The sequence below is a fragment of the Conger conger genome, chromosome 11, assembly GCF_963514075.1.
Source record: "Conger conger chromosome 11, fConCon1.1, whole genome shotgun sequence".
In the NCBI taxonomy this organism is placed as follows: Eukaryota; Metazoa; Chordata; class Actinopteri; order Anguilliformes; family Congridae; genus Conger; species Conger conger.
In genome coordinates this window covers 51,009,075-51,029,074 of record NC_083770.1, presented here as the reverse complement: position 1 = coordinate 51,029,074, position 20,000 = coordinate 51,009,075, and the positions used below count along the sequence as shown (strand labels likewise).

The 20,000-nt window shown below is 46.0% G+C and overlaps 1 protein-coding gene across 1 annotated transcript in view; it reads right to left on the bottom strand.

Moving 5' to 3' along the window:
• The window catches only part of si:dkey-215k6.1 (transmembrane protein 132C), a 192,968-nt gene that overhangs the window by 78,446 nt on the left and 94,522 nt on the right, over positions 1-20,000 (bottom strand). The window contains exon 3 of the mRNA XM_061260929.1: positions 9,007-9,147. Within this exon, the coding sequence (XP_061116913.1) occupies positions 9,007-9,147 (141 nt within the window). The remainder of the gene's footprint in view (positions 1-9,006; positions 9,148-20,000) is intronic.

Sequence of the window (20,000 nt, the reverse complement as noted above, 5' to 3'; positions counted from 1 at the left end):
ACAGCTGCTTTCGGATGTAAAAATATGTTTATTGTTAATAAAAATAAGGACTACAGGCTCCCATTTCTCTCCCATAGGGGCTGAATCTCTACGAGCATGCTAAGCACAGACAGGGGACGTGTCTCTTTGTTTACTTCATTACTGTGCACTTGTATTTAAGTGTACTGTGATGTTCCGAGTTCAGAGTAATGAGTTTTAATTAAGTGAACTCGAAACCAGGGAAAAAAACAGCTCTTAAGTGGCTCCTGCCTGGCTGGGGAGATGTGGGGGTTCAGTAACAGCAGCTGTGATTGGCTGGGGGGATGTGGGGGGTTCAGTAACAGCAGCTGTGATTGGCTGGAGGGATGTGGGGGTTCAGTGACAGCAGCTGTGATTGGCTGGGGGGATGTGTGAGTTCAGTAAAACAGCTGTGATTGGCTGGATGGATGTGGGGGGGTTTAATGACAGCAGCTGTGATTGGCTGGCGGGATGTGGGGGTTCAGTAACACTCTCAGGCCTGTGAACGCTGCGTGACCCAGAAAGACACAGAGCCACTACGCTGTCACCTCAGGCTATCGAGCTAACACAGCGCTGAGCGCACACCCCACCACCCCAGGGACCGCCATTACAGCAGAGTAACGAGCTTCTCACCGCAGAAACACAGCAAGCTAACATCTTATTTACTCACACAAACCAGCCAGTTACACTGGAGCACTTTATTAAAAACACAAATAATGTCTGAAGGAGCTCTCTGTAGATGGAGGTGCTCAGAAGGTGTGTGTGTGAGTGCGAGCATGTGTGAATGTGTGTGTGAGCGCGTGAGTGCATGTGTGTGTGTGTGTGAGCTTGTGCATCAGCATGTGTGTGAGCGTGTGTGTGTGTGAATGAGTGTGTGAGCATGTGTGTGAGCATGTGTGCATGTGTTTGTTTGAGTTGAGTGTGTGTGAGCGTGTGTGGGAGCATGTGTGTGTGAGCGTGTGTGTGTGTGTGTGTGTGACTATCTGTGAGAGTGTGTGTTTGACGCTGCTGTGTCACGACTCCAATTAGTCCAAAATTGCGCTGCTAGGCTTCGGTCTAATTCTACTCACAGGTCCCACATTACACCAGTTTAGCATCCTTACACTGGCACCCAGAATTGATTTGAAAATTTCTGCTGATAACTTTTAAAGCACTGCACAATTGGGCCCTGGGTTATATTACGGAATTCATTCCACCATACATCCCAACTAGGGCACTTAGATCCATGCACGGTAGTGCCCCACACCAGACGTTACCACGGGTGATTTTTTTGCTGTCCGTGCACCCACCCTCTGGAATAACCTCCCCTTACACATTAGATCTGCAGAGTGTTTCCCATTTTAAAAAACTGCTGAAAACCCACTTTTTCCAACTTGCATTCCTTTAATACAGTAGCATTTTCACTTCTTGTCTTTATATGTTTTTATTTGGTTTTATTGCTGCTTTAATTATTATTATTGTTGGTGGTATTATTATATCTATTTTTTTACCTGTTACTTTACTTACAGCATTTCATATGCTGTCAGCAACGGGCATCTGTGGCACAGCCCTGGACTGGATTGAGTCCTACCTCTTTGGTCGCTCCTTCCAGGTTGCCTGGGCTGGTACGGTATCGACACCTCGCCACAGGAGTTCCCCAGGGCTCAGTCCTAGGCCCGCTTCTTTTTTCTCTTTACACTCGTTCCCTTGGCCCTGTGATCACTGCACATGGGCTATCCTACCACTGCTATGCTGATGATACCCAACTCTTCATCTCGTTCCCACCATCTGATACACAGGTTTCTGCCCGTATCTCTGCTTGCCTGAGTGACATCCAGAGCTGGATGGACAACCACTATCTAAAGCTCAACCCAGGCAAGACTGAAATGATATTCATCCCTGCTAATACCTCTCCCCACCTGGATCTCTCCATTTCCCTCGGGGATACCACACTCACGCCATCACCCAGTTCAAGGAACCTCGGCGTGGTGATGGACAGCAGACTGTCCCTTTCCGAGAACATTATTAGTTATGGGTATGCACTTTGTTGTACGTCGCTCTGGATAAGAGCGTCTGCCAAATGCCAATAATGTAATGTAATGTAATATGTATTTTCACATTGATTTTAACATCGGATATTTTGCTTGATTTTATCTTTATTTTATGCTTGTTATCTTGATTTTATCTGTAAAGCACTTTTTAACTTCTGTTTGGTAAAGTGCTTTATAAATAAAGATCTCTCTATCTATCAGATTCCACCGGCAATCCGTCATGCTCACCTTAGCAGTAAACACAATAAACACTGTGTGCTGTGTCCAACACATCCAATCAGCATCCAATCCCCGGAGACACAGCCAATCACCAACAGCCCTGAGATACAGCCAATCACCAACAGCCCTGAGATACAGCCAATCACCAACAGCCCAAAAACATCCAATCACCAACAGCCCTGAGACACAGCCAATCACCAACAGCCATAAAACATCCAATCATCCAACACGCTCCACTCCTCAGATAAACACACCCCACTCCTCAGATCAACACGCCCCACTCCTCAGATAAACACGCCCCACTCCTCAGATAAACACGCTCCACTCCTCAGATAAACACGCTCCACTCCTCAGATGAACACGCCCCACTCCTCAGATAAACATGCCCCACTCCTCAGATCAACACGCTCCACTCCACTCCTCAGATAAACACGCCCCACTCCTCAGATAAACACACTCCACTCCTCAGATAAACACGCTCCACTCCTCAGATCAACACGCTCCACTCCACTCCTCAGATAAACACGCCCCACTCCTCAGATAAACACACCCCACTCCTCAGATAAACACGCCCCACTCCTCAGATAAACACGCCCCACTCCTCAGATAAACACGCTCCACTCCTCAGATAAACACGCTCCACTCCTCAGATGAACACGCCCCACTCCTCAGATAAACATGCCCCACTCCTCAGATAAACATGCCCCACTCCTCAGATAAACACACTCCTCAGATAAACATGCCCCACTTCTCAGATAAACACACTCCTCAGATAAACACACTCCACTCCTCAGATAAACACGCCCCACTCCTCAGATAAACACGCTCCACTCCTCAGATGAACACGCCCCACTCCTCAGATAAACAGGCCCCACTCCTCACATGAACACGCCCCACTCCTCAGATAAACACGCCCCACTCCTCACATAAACACGCCCCACTCCTCAGATAAACACACTCCTCAGATAAACACGCTCCACTCCTCAGATCAACACGCCCCACTCCTCAGATAAACACGCCCCACTCCTCAGATAAACACGCCCCACTCCTCAGATCAACACGCCCCACTCCTCAGATAAACACGCTCCACTCCTCAGATGAACACGCCCCACTCCTCAGATAAACATGCCCCACTCCTCAGATAAACATGCCCCACTCCTCAGATAAACACACTCCTCAGATAAACATGCCCCACTTCTCAGATAAACACACTCCTCAGATAAACATGCCCCACTTCTCAGATAAACACACTCCTCAGATAAACACGCCCCACTCCTCAGATCAACACGCCCCACTCCTAAGATAAACACGCCCCACTCCTCAGATAAACACGCCCCACTCCTCAGATAAACACGCTCCACTCCTCAGATGAACACGCCCCACTCCTCAGATAAACAGGCCCCACTCCTCACATGAACACGCCCCACTCCTCAGATAAACACGCCCCACTCCTCACATAAACACGCCCCACTCCTCAGATAAACACACTCCTCAGATAAACACGCTCCACTCCTCAGATCAACACGCCCCACTCCTCAGATAAACACGCCCCACTCCTCAGATAAACACGCCCCACTCCTCAGATCAACACGCCCCACTCCTCAGATAAACACGCTCCACTCCTCAGATGAACACGCCCCACTCCTCAGATAAACATGCCCCACTCCTCAGATAAACATGCCCCACTCCTCAGATAAACACACTCCTCAGATAAACATGCCCCACTTCTCAGATAAACACACTCCTCAGATAAACATGCCCCACTTCTCAGATAAACACACTCCTCAGATAAACACGCCCCACTCCTCAGATCAACACGCCCCACTCCTAAGATAAACACGCCCCACTCCTCAGATAAACACGCCCCACTCCTCAGATCAACACGCTCCACTCCTCCTCGTTATTCTGCACTGTAATTTTGGACGAGCTGAGAAGCAGGCTAAAATCTGAGGATGAAGCAAGTTCTGCAAATTCATTAAGATTCATAATTGATGATTAAAGATATTAAACAGATTAAAGGCAGGTTTTATATCTGGTTTTATGATGTGTTATGTAAGCGGAGATCGGAGATGAAATCAATTAGAGAAGTGAATCTGTGCACATGCAGCACATTCTCAGCACATTAATATAAAAATGCGTCTGTGACATCATCTAATGTGTCTAATGAAATGAGTGTACGGATTACATACAGGCCTGTTGGTCCCTGTTCCAGCTCATTACTTATTAAAATTATGCTTTCCATTCGTGGGGAAAAGGCTTTTAGAAGGGGGCACTGCAGCCAAGCCTGCTAACTTTAACACTGTTATTTAGAGACATTTTGTTTCCATACTTTAGTTCATACTAAACTGGGTTTGGGGTCCAGAGTTTGGGGGCTTGGGGCTTTGGGGGTTTGGGGCTTTGGGGGTTTGGGGTTCCCTTCTTTCGCGAAACATCCAGCAGGTCCGTTTAGCAGCTGCCAATCGATACTGAGGTTTGAGCACCTGGCCCCTCCCCCCACAGCTTCGTATAATACACTGCCGTACATTTCTACACCTCTCAATCGGCAGAAACCGCAAGAGCAGCACAAACCCCGCGGGTGTGATCCGGTCTGACTGGAAGTCAATAATCCGGGTTTTAGCGCTTCCTCATCCCGCGCGTTCAGCGAACAGCGCTTAGCAAGCGCAACTCCAGTCTCAGCTGGCTGGTACTGCGCGCATTACACACCAAATCACACAAAATATCACAGCTAGAATATGCACATTACACACCAAATCACACAAAATATCACAGCTAAAATATGCACATTACACACCAAATCACACAAAATATCACAGCTAGAATATGCACATTACACACAAAATCACACAAAATATCACAGGTAGGATATGCACGTTACACACCAAATCACACAAAATATCACAGCTAAAATATGGGTATTACACACCAAATCACACAAAATATCACAGCTAGAATATGCACATTACACACCAAATCACACAAAATATCACAGCTAAAATATGCACATTACACACCAAATCACACAAAATATCACAGCTAGAATATGCACATTACACACAAAATCACACAAAATATCACAGGTAGGATATGCACGTTACACACCAAATAATACAAAATATCACAGCTAAAATATGGGTATTACACACCCAAATCACACAAAATATCACAGCTAAAATATGGGTATTACACACCCAAATCTCACAAAATATCACAGCTAAAATATGCACATTACACACCAAATCACACAATCTATCACAGCTACAATATGCACATAACACACCCAAATCACATAACTATCACAGCTAAAATGTGTGTAATACACACCAAAATCACACAAAATTTCACAGCTAAAATATGTGTATTACACACCCAAATCACACAATCTATCACAGCTAAAGTATGCACATAACACACCCAAATCACATAACTATCACAGCTAAAATGTGTGTAATACACGCCTAAATCACATAACTATCACAGCTAAAATGTGTGTAATACACACCCAAATCACATAACTATCACAGCTAAAATGTGTGTAATACACACCCAAATCACACAAAATCTCAGCTAAAATATGTGTATTACGCACCCAAATCACACAAAATGTTACAGCTAAAATATGCACATAACACACCCAAATCACACAATCTATCATACCTAGAATGTGTGTAATACATGCCTAAATCGCACAAAATCTCACAGCTAAAATGTGCATATTACACACCCAAATCACACACACACTATCACAGCTAAAATATGTGCATTACACACCCAAATCACACAATCTATCACAGCTAAAGTATGCACATAACACACCCAAACCACATAACTATCACAGCTAAAATGTGTGTAATACACACCCAAATCACATAACTATCACAGCTAAAATGTGTGTAATACACACCTAAATCACACAAAATGTCACAGCTAAAATATGTGTATTACGCACCCAAATCACACAAAATGTTACAGCTAAAATATGCACATTACACACCCAAATCACACAAAATATCACAGCTAAAATATGGGTATTACACACCCAAATCTCACAAAATATCACAGCTAAAACATGCACATTACACACCAAATCACACAAAATATCACAGCTAGAATATGCACATTACACACCAAATCACACAAAACATCACAGCTAGAATATGCACATTACACACCCAAATCACACAATCTATCACAGCTACAATATGCACATAACAAACCAAATCACATAACTATCACAGCTAAAATGTGTGTAATACACACCCAAATCACATAACTATCACAGCTAAAATGTGTGTAATACACACCCAAATCACATAACTATCACAACTAAAATGTGTGTAATACACACCAAAATCACACAAAATATCAGCTAAAATATGTGTATTACACACCCAAATCACACAATCTATCACAGCTAAAGTATGCACATAACACACCCAAATCACATAACTATCACAGCTAAAATGTGTGTAATACACACCCAAATCACATAACTATCACAACTAAAATGTGTGTAATACACACCAAAATCACACAAAATCTCAGCTAAAATATGTGTATTACACACCCAAATCACACAATCTATCACAGCTAAAGTATGCACATAACACACCCAAACCACTTAACTATCACAGCTAAAATGTGTGTAATACACACCAAAATCACACAAAATCTCAGCTAAAATATGTGTATTACGCACCCAAATCACACAAAATGTTACAGCTAAAATATGCGCATTACACACCTAAATCACACAATCTATCATAGCTAGAATGTGTGTAATACATGCCTAAATCGCACAAAATCTCACAGCTAAAATGTGCATATTACACACCCAAATCACACACACACTATCACAGCTAAAATATGTGTATTACACATCCAAATCACACAATCTATCACAGCTAAAGTATGCACATAACACACCCAAATCACATAACTATCACAGCTAAAATGTGTGTAATACACACCAAAATCACACAAAATCTCAGCTAAAATATGTGTATTACGCACCCAAATCACACAAAATGTTACAGCTAAAATATGCGCATTACACACCTAAATCACACAATCTATCATAGCTAGAATGTGTGTAATACATGCCTAAATCGCACAAAATCTCACAGCTAAAATGTGCATATTACACACCCAAATCACACACACACTATCACAGCTAAAATATGTGCATTACACACCCAAATCACACAATCTATCACAGCTAAAATATGCACATAACACATCCAAATCACATAACTATCACAGCTAAAATGTGTGTAATACACGCCTAAATCACACAAAATGTCACAGCTAAAATATGTATATTACACACCCAAATCACACAAACTATTACCCCCCCCCCCCCCCCAGCAGCCTTGTTGGAGTTCTTTCACTCAGGGGGTGCAATCCCTTCCTTCACAGGTAGGTGGTGCTGAAGAGCAGGTAAGGACCCCATCGAGGAGAAATAAATAAAGCTTTTTTAAAATTGTATTAGAGCTGTCACCGGCAAACTCTCAGCAACAACTGAATCAGAAAAAAAGAACATTAAAGCCCAGGAACCAATTTTCCCTTCCACATAAACACCTAAAGCACAGAGCCAGCCAATTACTGGCACTCTGACAGATTTAGTGGGACACAGGGTCATCAATCTTCCCAACGTCCCATCGAGGGGGGGCGTCCATAAACTCCACACCCAGCCCCACCTCCTATTAGAGCTCCCCCACATCAAACCCGTCAACCAATCAGCTGCCTCCCGGAGGACAGCCTGAGGGGGACCAGGGGCCAATCAGAACTGCCGCTGAAGACGGCTTATTTTGAAGCAAACCGCAAAGCAGGGTAACCTTCGCCGATCTCTCTGGTCACATTTCAATCATTCCAGCATTAGTCACACACACATGCACGCACACACATACAAACACTCACACACACACATACACACACACACACACACACACTCACACACACTCACACACACACACACTCACACACACTCACACACACACACACACACTCACACACACACACACACATACAAACACTCACACACACTCTCACACACACACACTCACACACACACACACACACACACACACACACACACATAGTCTCTCTCACACCATATTCCACCCAGAGCCCAATTAGACACGAGTGTTTCTTTATTGCTGCTTTAATCTGATTGGCCCCCGGTGACCTCATTCTTCATGTTGCAATTAACCGGGAGCAGCGTCTCAGAGTATTTAAACTCGCACCTCCACATTAAAACCCGGCACCTTCCCACAGAGCTGGGTTAGGGTTAGGGGCTCACCCGTCCCACAGAGCTGGGTTAGGGTTAGGGTTAGGGGCTCACCCGTCCCACAGAGCTGGGTTAGGGTTAGGGTTAGGGGCTCACCCGTCCCACAGAGCTGGGTTAGGGTTAGGGTTAGGGTTAGGGGCTCACCCGTCCCACAGAGCTGGGTTAGGGTTAGGGGCTCACCTGTCTCCCACAGAGCTGGGTTAGGGTTAGGGTTAGGGGCTCACCTGTCTCCCACAGAGCTGGGTTAGGGTTAGGGGCTCACCTGTCCCACAGAGCTGGGTTAGGGTTAGGGTTAGGGGCTCACCTGTCTCCCACAGAGCTGGGTTAGGGTTAGGGTTAGGGGCTCACCTGTCTCCCACAGAGCTGGGTTAGGGTTACGGTTAGGGGCTCACCTGTCTCCCACAGAGCTGGGTTAGGGTTAGGGTTAGGGGCTCACCTGTCTCCCACAGAGCTGGGTTAGGGTTAGGGGCTCACCTGTCTCCCACAGAGCTGGGGTTGCGCTGGAAGAAGACGGACAGGCCGGATCGGCCCGGGAGCAGCTCCTGCTTGATCTCCCAGGAGGCCAGGTTACTGGGGGTCATGCCCCGGAAGTTCACCCCCTCCTGGTACCGCGCTCTGAGGAGAAAACCACAGAGGAAGAGGCATGAGGGTAAAGCACAGCGCTCATGCAACAAGCAGCAGGCTTATTCCACAGATCACCTGTGTCCCCTGGTCACACACGCATGTGAACATGCATGAGAACACGCATGAGAACACGTATGTGAACACACATGAGAACACATATGAGAACACGTATGAGAACAGGCAGGAGAACAGGCATGTGAACACGCATGAGAACACGTATGAGAACACGTATGAGAACAGGCATGAGAACAGGTATGTGAACACACATGAGAACACATATGAGAACACGTATGTGAACACGCATGTGAACATGCATGAGAACACGTATTTGAACACGCATGAGAACACGCATTGAACAAGCATGAGAACACGCATGTGAACCCGCATGAAAACACACAAGTGAACACACGTGAACACGCATGAGAACACATATGTGAACACACGTGTGAACACGCATGAGAACACGTATGTGAACACGCATGAGAACACCCATGAGAACACGCATGTAAACACGCATATGAACACGCATGAGAACACGCATGTGAACACACATGAGAACACATATGTGAACACGCGTGTGAACATGCATGAGAACAGGTTTGTGAACACGCATGAGAAGACATGTGAACACGCATATGAACACGCATGAGAACACGCATGTGAACATGCATGGAACATGCATGTAAACACGCATATGAACACGCATGAGAACACGCATGTGAACACGCATGAGAACACATATGAGAACACGCATGAGAACACGTATGTGAACACACATGAGAACACATATGAGAACACGTATGAGAACAGGCAGGAGAACAGGCATGTGAACACGCATGAGAACACGTATGAGAACACGTATGAGAACAGGCATGAGAACAGGTATGTGAACACACATGAGAACACATATGAGAACACGTATGTGAACACGCATGTGAACATGCATGAGAACACGTATTTGAACACGCATGAGAACACATATGTGAATACATATGTGAACACGCATGTGAACATGATTGTGAACATGCATATGAACACGCATGAGAACACGCATTGAACAAGCATGAGAACACGCATGTGAACCCGCATGAAAACACACATGTGAACACACGTGAACACGCATGAGAACACATATGTGAACACACGTGTGAACACGCATGAGAACACGTATGTGAACACGCATGAGAACACCCATGAGAACACGCATGTAAACACGCATATGAACACGCATGAGAACACGCATGTGAACACACATGAGAACACATATGTGAACACGCGTGTGAACATGCATGAGAACAGGTTTGTGAACACGCATGAGAAGACATGTGAACACGCATATGAACACGCATGAGAACACGCATGTGAACATGCATGGAACATGCATGTAAACACGCATATGAACACGCATGAGAACACGCATGTGAACACGCATGAGAACACATATGAGAACACGCATGAGAACATGCATGAGAACACATATGTGAACACGCATGTGAACATGCATGAGAACACATGTGAACACGCATGAGAACAGGTTTGTGAACACATATGTGAATACGCATGAGAACAGGTTTGTGAAAACATATGTGAACACGTATGTGAACACACATGTGAATACGCATGAGAACAGGTTTGTGAAAACATATGTGAACACGTATGTGAACACACATGTGAACACGCATGAGAACAGGTCTGTGAACACACATGAGAACAGGCAAATGAACACATATGTGAACAGGAATGAGAACACGTATGAGAACACGTATGTGCACTGGCATGCAGAGACGAGAAGATCGCATTATTATACATAAATTATTTAATAATAATACATCAATACATTATATCTGTATTAGCTAACTACACCTTCATACATAGCTGCAACAAAAAGTGCTGTACATGAGACAATTTCACATGAAACCTTCTGATGTAGCAGGTCAGGGCATTTCTCTGCTTGACCCCCCCCCCCCCCCCTCTCCTCCATAAGAATCTCAGCTGTCTGACTTTACTGTTCATCACCGTGGAGACACTTTGGGGGGGTTATTAAGTGTGTAAGGTTGCGCAGGCGGGCATGCTGGGAAGCGAAGGCCAGATTACGCACGTCCTTTACAGCGGGAAACACAGGCACCTGGGGGACCGCGGGACCGCCAACGTCTTCTGACGGCTCTTTCTCTTCAGAACTCAACAACAGTTTGCCAATTACTCTCTCCCTAGAATGGCTTTCTATCCCTCTCCTAACAGCAGCTCCCCCACCAAAGCACTGCTTCATAATTTAAGGCAATTGTTACACAAAATCAATTCCTTTCCCTTTTATTTTGTTTGGGGTCTTTTTACAAGCAATTCATTTTATGTTCTTTTAAAACAATTCACTTCAAAGGAAGTTACGGAGAAGAAAAACAGCGGGATGAAAAACTAAAATCAATAAAAGCAAATGGTGTACACAGGCCATAATCGCCATGGTGATATAATGAACTAAATCTGCGCCTTCCTGTGGACGTGAAGGGCTGCTTCACACGAAGCATGTTTGAGATGTTCTCAAACACCTCACTGCCAGAGAAGGACATTCACACCTTACAGAACAAATCCTCCATTTCCAACTCCACCATTTAAAAATAAAAATTTTATTGAATATAATAGCTTGTGGCAGAAATCTGCTCTAAGTTAAGGTTATATTAGCATCAGCAATCAGAGTCAGTGCATTTAGAGTCTGAACTCTCTGGGTGCGTTTCAATCGTTCCAGCGTTAGTCACACACACTCACTCACACACACACACACGCACACACACACACACACACTCACTCACTCACACACACACACATGCACACACTCTCACACACACACACACACACACACACACACACGCACACACACACACACACACACACAGACACACATTCACAGTACACCACGCACACGAACATACACTTACAGTAATCTACACACTACACACACATACTTATAGAAAACTACACATGCACACACACACTATGCACACCATATGCACACTTACACTAGACACACATATACCTCCACAACACACACCTCCAATGCAGCACAGCACACAAGGGCCCAATATTCATATAACCTCACCTGTAAAATATCATATGAACAGGTTAAAAATGGGAAAGTCTTTAGCATGACAGGAGACAGGGAGAGGGTGTATGTGTGTGTATGTGTATGTGTGTGTACGTGTGTGTGTGTGTGTGTGTGTGTGCATGTATGTGTGTATGTGTGTGAGAGAGTGTGTGTGTGTGTGCCCACCTGTGTGTGTGTTTGTGTGTGTATGTGTGTGCGTGCGTGTGTGAGTGTGTGTGTATGGGTGTGTGTGTGTGTGTGTGTGAGTGTGTGTGTATGTGTGTGTGTGCCCACCTGTGTGTGTGTGTGTGTGTGTGTATTTGTGTGTGTGCCCACCTGTGTGTGTGTGTGTGTGTGTGTGTGTGTGTATGAATTTGTGCTATGGCCGTAGTCAGCTTGCCCTTCACCCAGTCAGAGGCAGGAACACACAGAGAGTCTGGTACCTGTGTGAGACAGACTGGAGAATAAATAATTACCAAAATCAACACAACAGTGCTGTAATATACAGCATGCATGAGGACATGCAAGGTCATGCTATCGTGCTAAACAGCGTTATACAACCTCGCCCATCGTGCCTCAGAAGCAGGCAAACTGCCTGATTGATTTAGTGAGGCTTCAGAAAAGACCGTGACAGCCCGAGAATGAGCCCTCATTATTTACCTACACCTGTTTTCTGAGAAGAGTAAAACTATTTCTCCAGTTGTGAAATAACAGTTGATAATAACACTCAGTCTGAAATATGCCAGGCTTTTCCTTACAGGAAGACATGAATAGATGTCAGAACACCAATTGTGCAAGTGAATTCATGCAAAAGCAATGAAGCCCACAAGTTTCACACAACATGAAAGTGTTGAGATCCTTGCTCATCCTTTCGACGCTGTGTGAAGCAGTGTGTACAGAGCGCTATGAGTCTGTAAGACTGTGAGCAGTGTGTACACAGGGCTATGAGTCTGTAAGACTGTGAGCAGTGTGTACACAGGGCTAGGAGTCTGTAAGACTGTGTGAGCAGTGTGTACACAGGGTTAGGAGTCTGTAAGACTGTGTGAGCAGTGTGTACACAGGCCTATGAGTCAGAAAGACAGTGTGAAGCAGTGTGTACACAGGCCTATGAGTCAGAAAGACAGTGTGAAACAGTGTGTACACAGGGCTATGAGTCTAAGACTGTGTGAAACAGTGCGTACACAGGGCTATGAGTCTGTAAGACTGTGTGAAGCAGTTTGTACACAGGGCAATGAGTCTGTAATACTGTGTGAAGCAGTGCGAACACAGGGCTATGAGTCTGTAAGAGTGTGTGAAGCAGTGTGTACACAGGGCTATGACTCTGTAATACGCTGTGTGAAGCAGTGTATACACAGGGCTATGAGTCTGTAATACGCTGTGTGAAGCAGTGTGTACACAGGGCTATGAGTCTGAAAGATGCTGTGTGAAGCAGTGTACACAGCGCTATGAGTCTGTAATACTGTGTGAAGCAGTGCGAACACAGGGCTATGAGTCTGTAAGAGTGTGTGAAGCAGTGTGTACACAGGGCTATGAGTCTGTAATACGCTGTGTGAAGCAGTGTACACAGGGCTATGAGTCTAAGACTGTGTGAAACAGTGCGTACACAGGGCTATGAGCCTGAAAGATGCTGTGTGAAGCAATGTGTACACAGGGCTATGAGTCTGTAAGACTGTGTGAAGCAGTGCGTACACAGGGCTATGAGTCTGAAAGATGCTGTGTGAAGGGGTGTGTACACAGCGCTATGAGTCTGTAAGACTGTGTGAAGCAGTGCGTACACAGGGCTATGAGTCTGTAAGACTGTGAGCAGTGTGTACACAGGGCTAGGAGTCTGTAAGACTGTGTGAGCAGTGTGTACACAGGGCTATGAGTCTGTAAGCCTGTGTGAGCAGGGTGTACACAGGCCTATGAGTCAGAAAGACAGTGTGAAGCAGTGTGTACACAGGGCTATGAGTGTGTAAGACTGTGTGAAGCAGTGTGTACACAGGGCAATGAGTCTGTAATACTGTGTGAAGCAGTGCGTACACAGGGCTATGAGCCTGTAAGACTGTGTGAAGCAATGCGTACACAGGGCTATGAGTCTGTAACACTGTGTGAGGCAGGGCGTACACAGGGCTATGAGTCTGTAAGACTGTGTGAAGCAGTGCGTACACAGGGCTATGAGTCTGAAAGATGCTGTGTGAAGGGGTGTGTACACAGCGCTATGAGTCTGTAAGACTGTGTGAAGCAGTGCGTACACAGGGCTATGAGTCTGTAATACGCTTTGTGAAGCAGTGTGTACACAGGGCTATGAGTCTGTAAGACTGTGAGCAGTGTGTACATAGGGCTATGAGTCTGGAAGACCGTGTGAAGCAGTGCGTACACAGGGCTATGAGTCTGTAATACGCTGTGTGAAGCAGTGTGTACACAGGGCAATGAGTCTGTAAGACTGTGTGAAACAGTGCGTACACAGGGCTATGAGTTTGTAAGACTGTGTGAAGCAGGGTGTACACAGGGCTATGAGTCTGTAAGAGTGTGTGAAGCAGGGTGTACACAGGGCTATGAGTCTGTAAGAGTGTGTGAAGCAGGGTGTACACAGGGCTATGAGTCTGTAAGACTGTGTGAAGCAGTGCGTACACAGGGCTATGAGTCTGTAAGACACTGTGAAGCAGTGTGTACACAGGGCTATGAGTCTGTAAGACCGTGTGAAGCAGTGCGTACACAGGGCTATGAGTCTGTAAGACACTGTGAAGCAGTGTGTACACAGGGCTATGAGTCTGTAAGACTGTGTGAAGCAGTGTGTACACAGGGCTATGAGTCTGTAAGACCGTGTGAAGCAGTGCGTACACAGGGCTATGAGTCTGTAAGACACTGTGAAGCAGTGTGTACACAGGGCTATGAGTCTGTAAGACTGTGTGAAGCAGTGTGTACACAGGGCTATGAGTCTGTAAGACTGTGTGAAGCAGTGTGTACACAGGGCAATGAGTCTGTAAGACTGTGTGAAGCAGTGCGTACACAGGGCTATGAGTCTGTAAGACTGTGTGAAGCAGTGTGTACACAGGGCTATGAGTCTGTAAGACTGTGTGAAGCAGTGTGTACACAGGGCTATGAGTCTGGAAGACACTGTGAAGCAGTGTGTACACAGGGCTATGAGTCTGTAAGACTGTGTGAAGCAGTGTGTACACAGGGCTATGAGTCTGGAAGACACTGTGAAGCAGTGCATACACAAGGCTATGAGTCTGGAAGACTGTGTGAAGCAGTGTGCACAGAGCGCTATGAGTCTGTAAGATGCTGTGTGAAGCAGTACGTACACCAGGCTATAAGACTGTAAGACTGTGTGAAACAGTGTGTACACAGGGCTATGAATCTGTAAGACTGTGTGAAGCAGTGCATACACAGGGCTATGAGTCTGTAAGATGCTGTGTGAAGCAGTGTGTACACAGGGCTATGAGTCTGTAAGATACTGTGTGAAGCAGTGTGTACACAGGGCTATGAGTCTGTAAGACTGTGTGAAGCAGTGTGTACACAGGGCTATGTGTCTGTAAGACACTGTGAAGCAGTGTGTAAACAGGGCTATGAGTCTGTAAGACCGCGTGAAGCAGTGCGTATACAGGGCTATGAGTCTGTAAGAATGTGTGAGCAGTGTGTACACAGGGCTATGAGTCTGTAAGACTGTGTGAAGCAGTGTGTACACAGGGCTATGAGTCTGTAAGACTGTGTGAGCAGTGTGTACACAGGGCTATGAGTCTGTTATACGCCGTGTGAAGCAGTGTGTACACAGGGCTATGAGTCTGTAATATGCTGTGTGAAGCAATGTGTACACAGGGCTATGAGTCTGTAAGATGCTGTGTGAAGCAGTGCGTACACAGGGCTATGAGTCTGGAAGACTGTGTGAAACAGTGTGTACACAGGGCTATGTGTCTGTAAGACACTGTGAAGCAGTGTGTACACAGGGCTATGAGTCTGTAAGACCGCGTGAAGCAGTGCGTATACAGGGCTATGAGTCTGTAAGAATGTGTGAGCAGTGTGTACACAGGGCTATGAGTCTGTAAGACTGTGTGAAGCAGTGTGTATACAGGGCTATGAGTCTGTAAGACTGTGTGAGCAGTGTGTACACAGGGCTATGAGTCTGTTATACGCCGTGTGAAGCAGTGTGTACACAGGGCTATGAGTCTGTAATATGCTGTGTGAAGCAATGTGTACACAGGGCTATGAGTCTGTAAGATGCTGTGTGAAGCAGTGCGTACACAGGGCTATGAGTCTGGAAGACTGTGTGAAACAGTGTGTACACAGGGCAATGAGTCTGTAATACTGTGTGAAGCAGTGTGTACACAGGGCTATGAGTGTGTAAGACTGTGTGAAGCAGTGCGTACACAGGGGTATGAGTGTGTAAGACTGTGTGAGCAGTGTGTACACAGGGCCATGAGTCAGTAAGACACTGTGAAGCAGTGCATACACAAGGCTATGAGTCTGGAAGACTGTGTGAAGCAGTGTGCACAGAGCGCTATGAGTCTGTAAGATGCTGTGTGAAGCAGTGCGTACACCAGGCTATAAGACTGTAAGACTGTGTGAAACAGTGTGTACACAGGGCTATGAATCTGTAAGACTGTGTGAAGCAGTGCATACACAGGGCTATGAGTCTGTAAGATGCTGTGTGAAGCAGTGTGTACACAGGGCTATGAGTCTGTAAGACTGTGTGAAGCAGTGTGTACACAGGGCTATGTGTCTGTAAGACACTGTGAAGCAGTGTGTACACAGGGCTATGAGTCTGTAAGACCGCGTGAAGCAGTGCGTATACAGGGCTATGAGTCTGTAAGAATGTGTGAGCAGTGTGTACACAGGGCTATGAGTCTGTAAGACTGTGTGAAGCAGTGTGTACACAGGGCTATGAGTCTGTAAGACTGTGTGAGCAGTGTGTACACAGGGCTATGAGTCTGTTATACGCCGTGTGAAGCAGTGTGTACACAGGGCTATGAGTCTGTAATATGCTGTGTGAAGCAATGTGTACACAGGGCTATGAGTCTGTAAGATGCTGTGTGAAGCAGTGCGTACACAGGGCTATGAGTCTGGAAGACTGTGTGAAACAGTGTGTACACAGGGCTATGTGTCTGTAAGACACTGTGAAGCAGTGTGTACACAGGGCTATGAGTCTGTAAGACCGCGTGAAGCAGTGCGTATACAGGGCTATGAGTCTGTAAGAATGTGTGAGCAGTGTGTACACAGGGCTATGAGTCTGTAAGACTGTGTGAAGCAGTGTGTATACAGGGCTATGAGTCTGTAAGACTGTGTGAGCAGTGTGTACACAGGGCTATGAGTCTGTTATACGCCGTGTGAAGCAGTGTGTACACAGGGCTATGAGTCTGTAATATGCTGTGTGAAGCAATGTGTACACAGGGCTATGAGTCTGTAAGATGCTGTGTGAAGCAGTGCGTACACAGGGCTATGAGTCTGGAAGACTGTGTGAAACAGTGTGTACACAGGGCAATGAGTCTGTAATACTGTGTGAAGCAGTGCGTACACAGGGCTATGAGTGTGTAAGACTGTGTGAAGCAGTGTGTACACAGGGCAATGAGTCTGTAATACTATGTGAAGCAGTGTGTACACAGGGCTATGAGTGTGTAAGACTGTGTGAAGCAGTGCGTACACAGGGGTATGAGTGTGTAAGACTGTGTGAAACAGTGTGTACACAGGGCTATGAGTCTGTAAGACTGTGTGAAGCAGTGTGTATACAGGGCTATGAGTCTGTAAGACTGTGTGAGCAGTGTGTACACAGGGCTATGAGTCTGTAATACTGTGTGAAGCAGTGTGTACACAGGGCTATGAGTGTGTAAGACTGTGTGAAGCAGTGCGTACACAGGGGTATGAGTCTGTAAGAATGTGTGAGCAGTGTGTACACAGGGCTATGAGTCTGTAAGACTGTGTGAAGCAGTGTGTATACAGGGCTATGAGTCTGTAAGACTGTGTGAGAAGTGTGTACACAGGGCTATGAGTCTGTTATACGCCGTGTGAAGCAGTGTGTACACAGGGCTATGAGTCTGTAATATGCTGTGTGAAGCAATGTGTACACAGGGCTATGAGTCTGTAAGATGCTGTGTGAAGCAGTGCGTACACAGGGCTATGAGTCTGGAAGACTGTGTGAAACAGTGTGTACACAGGGCAATGAGTCTGTAATACTGTGTGAAGCAGTGCGTACACAGGGCTATGAGTGTGTAAGACTGTGTGAAGCAGTGTGTACACAGGGCAATGAGTCTGTAATACTATGTGAAGCAGTGTGTACACAGGGCTATGAGTGTGTAAGACTGTGTGAAGCAGTGCGTACACAGGGGTATGAGTGTGTAAGACTGTGTGAAACAGTGTGTACACAGGGCTATGAGTCTGTAAGACTGTGTGAAGCAGTGTGTATACAGGGCTATGAGTCTGTAAGACTGTGTGAGCAGTGTGTACACAGGGCTATGAGTCTGTAATACTGTGTGAAGCAGTGTGTACACAGGGCTATGAGTGTGTAAGACTGTGTGAAGCAGTGCGTACACAGGGGTATGAGTGTGTAAGACTGTGTGAGCAGTGTGTACACAGGGCCATGAGTCAGTAAGACACTGTGAAGCAGTGCATACACAAGGCTATGAGTCTGGAAGACTGTGTGAAGCAGTGTGCACAGAGCGCTATGAGTCTGTAAGATGCTGTGTGAAGCAGTGCGTACACCAGGCTATAAGACTGTAAGACTGTGTGAAACAGTGTGTACACAGGGCTATGAATCTGTAAGACTGTGTGAAGCAGTGCATACACAGGGCTATGAGTCTGTAAGATGCTGTGTGAAGCAGTGTGTACACAGGGCTATGAGTCTGTAAGACTGTGTGAAGCAGTGTGTACACAGGGCTATGTGTCTGTAAGACACTGTGAAGCAGTGTGTACACAGGGCTATGAGTCTGTAAGACCGCGTGAAGCAGTGCGTATACAGGGCTATGAGTCTGTAAGAATGTGTGAGCAGTGTGTACACAGGGCTATGAGTCTGTAAGACTGTGTGAAGCAGTGTGTACACAGGGCTATGAGTCTGTAAGACTGTGTGAGCAGTGTGTACACAGGGCTATGAGTCTGTTATACGCCGTGTGAAGCAGTGTGTACACAGGGCTATGAGTCTGTAATATGCTGTGTGAAGCAATGTGTACACAGGGCTATGAGTCTGTAAGATGCTGTGTGAAGCAGTGCGTACACAGGGCTATGAGTCTGGAAGACTGTGTGAAACAGTGTGTACACAGGGCTATGTGTCTGTAAGACACTGTGAAGCAGTGTGTACACAGGGCTATGAGTCTGTAAGACCGCGTGAAGCAGTGCGTATACAGGGCTATGAGTCTGTAAGAATGTGTGAGCAGTGTGTACACAGGGCTATGAGTCTGTAAGACTGTGTGAAGCAGTGTGTATACAGGGCTATGAGTCTGTAAGACTGTGTGAGCAGTGTGTACACAGGGCTATGAGTCTGTTATACGCCGTGTGAAGCAGTGTGTACACAGGGCTATGAGTCTGTAATATGCTGTGTGAAGCAATGTGTACACAGGGCTATGAGTCTGTAAGATGCTGTGTGAAGCAGTGCGTACACAGGGCTATGAGTCTGGAAGACTGTGTGAAACAGTGTGTACACAGGGCAATGAGTCTGTAATACTGTGTGAAGCAGTGCGTACACAGGGCTATGAGTGTGTAAGACTGTGTGAAGCAGTGTGTACACAGGGCAATGAGTCTGTAATACTATGTGAAGCAGTGTGTACACAGGGCTATGAGTGTGTAAGACTGTGTGAAGCAGTGC